Source organism: Gymnoscopelus braueri (assembly GCF_963280865.1).
Source record: "Gymnoscopelus braueri genome assembly, chromosome: 9".
Taxonomy (NCBI): domain Eukaryota; kingdom Metazoa; phylum Chordata; class Actinopteri; order Myctophiformes; family Myctophidae; genus Gymnoscopelus; species Gymnoscopelus braueri.
The window spans coordinates 16321847-16331422 of record NC_137610.1 but is presented as its reverse complement, the minus strand read 5'-3'; the positions used below and the strand labels follow the sequence as shown (position 1 = coordinate 16331422).

General features: G+C 39.3%; 1 protein-coding gene across 1 annotated transcript; it reads left to right on the top strand.

Moving 5' to 3' along the window:
* Window positions 1-276: 276 nt before the first annotated feature.
* On the top strand, window positions 277-9469 carry slc28a1 (solute carrier family 28 member 1; the record flags this gene model as incomplete). The annotated part of the gene is made up of 16 exons (XM_080438045.1): window positions 277-380; window positions 1951-2042; window positions 2295-2484; window positions 2672-2813; window positions 3292-3405; window positions 3719-3796; window positions 4145-4225; window positions 4886-4966; window positions 5545-5670; window positions 6317-6447; window positions 6540-6708; window positions 6980-7156; window positions 7466-7547; window positions 7692-7790; window positions 9031-9136; window positions 9331-9469. 16 exons carry the CDS (start codon window positions 277-279, stop codon window positions 9443-9445), a joined length of 1887 nt encoding a protein of 628 aa, XP_080294171.1. The 3' UTR covers window positions 9446-9469.
* Window positions 9470-9576: the final 107 nt, after the last annotated feature.

Sequence of the window (9576 nt, the reverse complement as noted above, 5' to 3'; positions counted from 1 at the left end):
GAGCCCCTCTACCTCCCTCCCTGGTGAGCTGAACAACTTTTTAAATTGTTCTTAAAAATTAAAGATGTCACTTCACTGACACAGGGTTAACCATTAGAGATTTTCCAATTAAATATCCTTTTAGTGAGTACGCTTTACAAGTTAACATGTTTATTATGTTGCTAACACAACAATACAATATAACAAGGTAATAAAAAAAAAGTAAGTGCACTGCAAGTAGAACGATATGATCGTCTTTTTAGATTGGGCCCACAACCACAGTCAGCAAACTTAACAATGGTGGTTGAGCTGACCCAGTCCAGGGAATCGAACCAGGAACCTTCCGGCAGCAAGCGCACTCCTCTAACCTTTAGGCCAGTGCGGCCCAATGAGCTGATAGGGTCGGTTGGCAAACTATATTATGCCTCTGTTTAATCAATACTTGGGTAATGATTTAGTGAAGTTGTGTCTCAACTAACAAAATGTATGAAATTGTCCAGTCAATGTGATTAATTATAGAATTCATTTTGCACAATCCTGTCATCTTGTGTACACAAAGTAAATAGCACTTTTTAGTCAACTGATTAGTAGTGGAAAACTGGCTGCACACTAGCAGCTGTCATTAGCATTATGACTCTGTTTAGTGTTTACACAACAATCTTCTGAGGCATGTTCATTGACTACCTAATATAGTAGACTAATAAATATAATATAGACCCCATCAATGAACCTGTTGAGGATGAATCCAATGTTTTTTGCCCTCACAAGGTGTGCTAGACACGTAATCCTTGATAAAGCTCAAAGTCAGCTATGATTAATCGACTTCTATCTGTTGTTTTGGAACGTCACAACTAAATATTGCCTCAAATCAAATGTTTCCTTATCAATAGAGATTATCACATCCTTGTGTCAAGTACTTCCTAAGAAACTGATCAGTGCAGTACGTAACGTAACATGTCTGTTAATTAATGATAAGATCTTACAAAGAGGGCAGAGTATATTTTCCCGCACAGAAGTTTACAACACAGCATTTTTGCTGCTGGGTAAGAAGACGCACAATGAGTAAGCTATTAGCTCTGATTTTCTAAACACTCTGCTTCTGTTATAGTTTTGAACTTGTTTATTGTTTCTGTGTACCTTTCTTCACAAGATATACTCAAGGACGGTGTGGAATTATTTTGCAGGGTTTTTATCTCACTGAGGAAATACAAACACAACTTCTTACTCGCTTGGTATTCCAAGTTGTGGAATATGGTCTAGCTGAAATGGTCACTTTCCAAAGGCTTGTAGGTATTAGTAAACACTGACTCATTGACTGTTTTTCAGCAGAAGCCAACGGTACCGAGCTCAAAGCTGTGACCGATGCCAATGGAAATGGTGTGGACAATCTGGCTTTTGAAATACAGGTATTTATTACCAGTCATTTTCAAAGAACATGGTACATTGTGATTGTTTGAATATAATTGCCATTTATTTTTTCTCAGGGAGATGATATCTCTGGTATTAGCAGTATCAAAGAGGAGGAAACTCGCAACAGAATGGCATCATACATGAGGTTTGTCACAATTTTTTCTTTTGGATTGTATTGTGTAAATGAAATGAGCAATGAGTGCCGCACAAATCTGTGACAGTAGTACTTGTATGCATTATAGTGCAAAAAAAAGAAAAGAACCATCTGTTCATTATGTACTGCAATGTTTCTAAGTTTGCATTGTGTATTAAAATAAGTCATTCCATACCATTGCATACTGTTGAGATGTCATGTGTTCCAGTGTAAAAAAAAATCAACAACTACAATATACGTTATAGGTAGTGGAGTCTATTGAATCAGAAAAACTGAGCAGTGAAATTTCAATTAAAGTGAACGGTTTAAAATGTGCAGAGGGAAAGTAATCAAAAAGAGAATTTAGATATAACAATGACTGTTTGTAGTGTGCAGTGCACTAACCTCTAATTTGATCTGCACTACAGCAAGATTTCCAAGCCGCTTACGGCCACAGAGGATTTTGTTAAGGCACACTCCAACACCTTCAAACACATTGTGCTGGGCATACTTGGAGCAGGTACAGTATAAGTATATGTTTTCATATTTCATACTCTTACTGGATTCATTTGGTTTTATTTAGCTTGACACAAACCTGTATCAACTGACTAAAGCAAGACAAGGAAACAAGGCTTACGAGGATGAACAACGTAAACAACATGAAATCATATAAAGGTTTCTGTATGATTGCTCAGGCATTGCTCACGGCATCATCCCCGATTAAGTTGTACTCATTTGTAAGTAACCAAGCACGTTTGTTTATCTGCCGCAGGTTATGTGGCGTTCTTCGTCACAGCATGTGTAATGGACTTCCAGAGGGCCGTTGCCCTTGTAGTTTTAACCAGTGTGGCAGTTGTGTCCACTGCCTACAGCCTTGTGAAGAAATACAAAGGGGAAAGCATTAGCCAGTGTTTCAAACCTGCAGTAAGATGCTTCGAGTCTAACCTGAGCTGGATTAAATGGTGAGTAAATACAATATGGTATAGTTATATAGATAGAGACCTAAATATGCATAGGTTTCAAATGGTAAGGAGCTGAGATGATAGTGTTATTGTATGTATCCATATACACTTTTTGTAAGTCACTCTGTATATCTTCAAAATGCCTGAATTGTAATTGTGTAATAATTGTCTCCTGTGTGCTCTGTAGGGTGTTTATCCTGGTGGCTGTGGCCGGGTTGGTGGCCTGGCTGGTGATAGACACAAGTAAACGTCCTCAACAGCTCATCTCATTTGGAGGTGTCTGTGCGTTCATCCTGGTTATGTTCATCTTCTCAGTGCACAGGGCAGCGGTGGGTTTTAATGTGTCAAACCTCCTCAGGCCAGACGTATAAATGACAATGTGACCTCGTGCTGCTATCTCTCCTGTTATCTGTACATTGTTTTTGTTAGACTTTGGATACAATTGCTGTCGGTCAGAAACCTCTTAAAAAAATGATTTTTCTCCCGCTAAATGAATGCCCAACTTTGCCATACTATAGTGTCACACAAAAGTAGCAAAAATAGCCGATCTACAAGCTCAAAACGTGTCGCATTGCGCCACGTTTTGAGATTGTAGATTTAACATTTTTGCTATTTTTTTATTCGAATTTTGAAAAGTAAGGATTTATGAGGTTTCCACCTGACAGCAACGATATCTATTAACCTTATCTATTGTGTCTCTCTAGGCTTTAAGGTTAACAAGAAATGCTTCATATTTATGGATGCTCTGTCTGTTGTGTAATGCTGCGTGTTGTGCACACATCATGTTTCCGTTCTGAATTTTCATAGGTGTCATGGAGGACTGTGTTTTGGGGTCTTGGCTTGCAGTTTTGCATTGGGCTTTTTGTCATAAGAACAGAGCCAGGACTCATTGCTTTCAAATGGCTTGGAAACCAAGTGCAGGTATGCAGTTGGAAGAATTCCTTACCTGCCATAGGCCATTATTGTTTGACTGAGTGGATCGGTCATGTCGCCCCCCCGCCCACCTCATATACTAAGTACATAAACTGTACAGTAGTAGTTAAATCAGTGGCACATACAGTATGCATGAGCGGATGTTCTCTGTGATACACTTGGAGACTTTCTCTCAACTCTCAACATCTACTTTTCCACTGTGCATTAGTCCCAAATCATTTATACTTTAATGTCATTACACGCTTGGATATGTCACATATTATGTGCAGCTAATATTTCTCTTTATGGATTTTGATTTCAGATATTTCTCGACTACACAAAAGCTGGATCTTCGTTTGTTTTTGGAGATGAGCTGATCGATGGCATTTTTGCATTCCAGGTCAGTGGCAATGCATGGCTCTTTGTGTCTGAAATACTCTCTTAACCACATTAACCTTGGTTTCCCTATTTTGGGCATTTCATGCCCAAAATCATATAGGAAAACATTATCACCCAAAATAAATCACACAAATTTCACACACACATAATACATAATAATACATTTTACCCAAACACTTTCCCGAAATAGTGAAAATAGCAGATCTACAAGTTCACAACTCATTGATTCGCAACAAGTTGTAAGCTCGTAGATGCTGTTTGTCGTACGACAAAGTATATTGTGCGTAAGTGTTTAAAATCCACACAGTTAATATAACCATTTGTAACTCCCATTTGGTTGCTCCCTCAGGCGTTGCCTATCGTTGTGTTCTTCAGCAGTGTGATGTCAGTCCTGTACTATCTTGGGATAATGCAGTGGCTCATTGTGAAGGTACTGTTCCAAGTGTCTAGTCTTCTAGAGACATCAAAGTGACCGAGCACACTTTATAGGCCAAGTGCCAAAGTTTATTATGGACGCAGAGAATAAAAACAACCAACGTTTCGCCATGCAGATGTAAACTGCCTTCTTCAGGGTATTGCATCACATCACTAACTGTAAACACCTTTAACCTAACTCTCACGGAAATGTCTTAGTCACTAATCTTTACAGCAATGGTTCACAAAGTGGGGTACGGGGACCCCCAGGGGTCCTTTGAGGGGGCTCCAGCTAAAGTTGTTAATATAGTAACCACTTTAAAAACCTATATACATCGGCTATCAATCTACAAGCTCACAGCACTTTGCATTGCGACACGTTGTGAGCTTGTACATGTGCCATTTTCAAAAGATCTTGAAATTTTTATGAATATTTTTGAAACATTTTAACAACATAAATCTTATATGCATGTGCTGATAAATTAAAACTACCTGAAGGATATTTCCTGTGCTCCCTCTGATTGTACAAATATAAATGGTCCATGAAGTATTTTCTCATATATATATAAAAGAAAATGGATTCCTCATGGACATGTTTTTGTTTTTATACAGTTTATATGTCATTATGTCTTTTGGTGCAGGTGTGCTGTTAAGCCACATGTTTCTGTCCACACAGATCTCATGGGTTATGGAGATAACGATGGGAACCTCCCCCACTGAGACCTTGAGTGTCGCTGGCAACATATTTGTTGGACAGGTATTCTGGACTAGATTAGACATGAAGTATAACAGTCTTGTATTGCACTTTTTAATAAATAAATACAAAATATACCAATAATCCTAATAGAAATCACAAATAAATAATGTTGCATGAAACAAAACATACATAGTAAAATATAGAATATAATTTATTTTAAATTAGAACTAAAGTAGAAAAACCACACGCAGTAGGCAGAAAGAAAATATGAAATCAATAACTCAATTGATCAATCAATAACAAAAATAGTAAAAGTGTATGCGTATACATTTCTCAAAATGTCTTTTTGGTCATTCAAAAGATAATACTGAATTTGTCAGCCTGAGCTTCTCAGGCAGGGCATTCCAAAGCACAGGGGTCCTGACAGCAAATGGCAATCACATTTTGTAAAATTTTGTATCTTAATTTGAAGAGTAGTCCACTAGTAGCTTGTATTTGAGTTGAATGAGTATGGGTTTCACCAGTGAATTAAGTTAAGTAGGTTAGGTTGATACAATTTAGTGTTGTTGTGCCCATATTATTGCAAAAATCCACCACTAACTCATGTACATTTGGATACATGTCTCTCTGTCCATTAGACTGAGGCTCCTCTGCTCATCAAACCATACCTGATGGACATGACCAAATCTGAAATCCACGCTGTTATGGTTGGTGGGTTTGCCACCATTGCAGGCAGTGTTATGGGGGCATTTATCTCATTTGGGGTGAGTTGACCTTCCTTGTGCTTGCTTATCACAAGTAGGCTTACATCACACACACACACACACACACACACACACACACACACACACACACACACACACACACACACACACACACACACACACACACAAAACATGAAATTGTAAAGATACGTTTATTAATGTGATGACCGAAGGTTACGATTGGATCACTTCAATATGATATTTCCCTCCGCAGAGGGTTATATCATATTGGAGTGACAATGTAGTTGCTACAGTACCTCAGAAAGATGCTAGTTAAAGAAAGGGACATAAATAATGATGGAGTAGAACTATAAGTACAGTAGCTGTGCATTTGTCTTGAACTTGAAGGGTTTTCAAATGTTTTTATTTTTGGTCATTCATGCCATTGTGTTATATATAATTTCAAGATATATCACATAGCATGTCAGATATCACAGATGTTCATTGTTTGACAACTGGCTAATTTAAACTTCATTGTACGACTATGTCACACACCGCAAACAACTGAATTTCAACCGAAAAAAGGTGAGCGTGCCGCTCACCTCTTTTCGGTCTTAGGAAGAAGTATGAATTAGGCTTCATAACTCTTTGATTAATCATCATGACTCCACTCTGAGTGTGCATCAACTTTATTCACACGTTGCAGATTGATGCATCCTCTCTGATATCTGCATCTGTGATGGCTGCTCCCTGTGCCTTGGCCATTGCCAAACTGTCTTACCCTGAGACAGAGGAGTCCAAGTTTAAGTCAGAAAAAGAAATTAAAGTGGCTTGTGGGTGTGTATAAAGTTTTCTCTTAATACTTTCTCATTCTGATTCATTCTGTTTCATGACCTGTTTTGTTTTGTATTGTTTTGTTTTCATTTCAGTGAGGAACGGAACGTTCTGGAGGCTGCTAGTAGTGGAGCGTCTGCATCAATAGGGCTGGTTGCTAACATAGCAGCAAACTTGATAGCTTTTCTTGCCATCTTGGAGTTCATCAATGCAGCTTTGAGATGGCTTGGTGGTATGGTGGGATATCCTGAAATCTCATTTGAGGTATGCCGACATACTTCCTTTTAGGTGCACTGAAGACTGAAATGTGATGTTTTGATGAGGTTATGTTGCGCTGTAATTGTGATTAATGTTACTGTTGGTGTAAATTACTGTAAAATTAACAAGTGAACCTAATATTATTTACATGATGTGCTATTATGATAAGGTTGGACTGTACCATATACTTTATTTGACTGCAGGTGTACATTAAATGTAGTTAAGTGAATCTACTGTAGTAATGTCTACATCATGTACCAACTCTTTGTGGCTGCAGATGATTTGCTCCTATGTGTTTATGCCTGTGGCCTTCATAATGGGAATACCATACGAAGAGTCTTTCACTGTGGCAGAGCTAATTGGCACCAAGCTGTTCCTGAACGAGTTCCTGGCTTATGAGAAACTGTCTGAACTGCAGACCAATAGGCTGCAGGGAATTGGGGAGACGATTTCTGTGAGTGAAAGTGCTGAGAACTTGTTTGAAGATTGCTGTTCGCGCACACCTTTGCTGTCCTTAAGCACTTTAACCGCGGCACCCCTATTTTGGGCATGTCATTATAGGCAGACATTTTCAGAAATATTAAAGCATAATAACCAAAAATCCTTTGAAAATAGCAGATCTACAAGCTCACTTTGTGTTGTAATGCTATATGTTGTGAGCTTGTAGATTAGCTATTTTGTTGGGGGGGTGTTGGTTAGTGATTAAACATGTACAGTAACTGAAATGAAAACCTTGACACAATGTTGGTATTGCCTGTTGCAGGTGCGCTCTGAGATTATCTGCACCTATGCTCTTTGTGGGTTTGCCAACTTCAGCTCAATCGGTATTATGATTGGAGGCCTATGTGAGTACTATACTGGCCGGTTCTCTTTCCCCTTGTCACATGATGCCTGCATTTACTGTGTAGACTATGAAATGACAAGGAAGTGATGCATAATGTATTTGGAGAATGAGATTTGACTAATGCCTACTTCCTCCTCTATCATAGCCTCTATATGTCCGTCCAGAAGAAGTGATATTGCATCTATAGTGTTGAGAGCCCTGTTCACTGGCACCTGTGTATCTCTTATCAATGCTTGTGTTGCAGGTGAGCACCATACATACTGAATTACATTTCTGAATCTCAAATCTACTACTGAACTGATTTATATGGCGCCTTTGCCCTGTCTCTGCACTGTAATCATGATTTATACTTTGTTGTACGATGGTGTCACGCATCGGAAATAGCAGAACTACAAGCTCACAACACGTCGGATCCGTGACACGATACAAGCTTGTTGATCGGCTATTTTCGGCATGCAATCAAGTATACAATAAACTAGAAAAAGTGCTCCTCGGAGCACAGGTCTCCGCCAGGTCAGGTACGTTATTGTGGCCTCCTGGTGGCGCTATAATAGGCCAATATGAAAAGGGTGGCATTTCTTCTTAGGCCTTTCACGGCAATCGGACACTGCGTTCATGATTTGAGGCATTTTGTTCCAAAAAATTGTTTTGCTAAATTAGACCTGCTGGTGGAGCTATAACAGGCCAATGTGAAAAGGGTGGCATTTCTTCCTCGGCCTAGTGAGAATGTGCGTGTGACATTTCACGGAAATCGCAAGCTGCGTTCATCATTTGAGGTATTTTGTTCAAAACAGACCAATCCTGCAAACTTTGGAAGCCAACCTTAGCCAATGAGGATGGAATCTGGCAAATCAGATCTGGGTTGATCACATGTAATAGAGTAATATAAAAAAGTCACACCCAGTGTGAAGTGGGCGGTGTGGTCATCACAGTGGTCATCATAGTGATGGAAGCTCACTTCCAAAAAAATGGATTTTTGGAAGTGCATAATCCTATTTATTTTTCTATTAGTTATTAATGTCATTATGTGTCTCGCTAGCCAATCACAGTGTTGAATAGAGTCAGCCAATAGAGTCAGCCAATCACAGTACAGGAAAGTGGGCCAAGTGGGCCAATCACAGTGCAGGAAACTAATACTAATGAGGTGTCCCAACCCCACTTATAGGGGCGGCTACACCGCCCAAAAATGGGTTTTGCACAAATCTGCCTCCTGGTGGCGCTATAATAGCCCCATGTGAAAGATTTGGGGCAGTGGTTCTGAATTGGTATCGAGGGAGTGCGTGTGCACAGTTTCGCAGTGACCGGGCCAACGGTGCCGGAGATTAGCTGGTAACGGACGGACAGGACACACGGACGGACGGACGGACACACAGACGGACTGACAGGGTGCAAAACATACTCTCTCGCCATGCCGAAAGACGATTACTCGGTGGACGTGCCCCCTTAATTAGGCATAACTCTGGGTTTGTGAATTTGTTTCTCAGGAATCCTCTTTGTTCCTCCACTGGACTGCTTGGAGGCGTTCAACACATCTGTTTTTAATGCCACAGATGTGAACATTAATGATTGCTGTAATGACCTCTTTGGAAGGTGAGCTTGCATGTTTTACACTTCAAAACATGTCCAAATGTAGGTATAAAGGATTCTGTGATTTTAAACGTCTTTACACATCTTTTTACTCTGTAGAAATAAGAGTGAAATTTCAAATATGTCAGACAAATATTTCTGGATGATGCAGGTCAATGATACAGGCTCTCTTAAAGTAAGAATATTGTCTCTTGCAGCACAACAAACAACAATGGGATCATTTCCTTTGAGGGCTCATGGAACACAACAGCAAACGTCACACTTCATTTCACTAAATGTTGTGGTATTATTTATGATAATGTTTGTATGTAGTTGTTTCTTTGGCCCTATGGATTGCTTTATATTTTAAACACATGATTTCTCCCATATGTATATAGGTGGATGTACTATTACCAACCATTGCACTGTATGTTTTTTCATACAAGTTTGTTTCTATGTATATA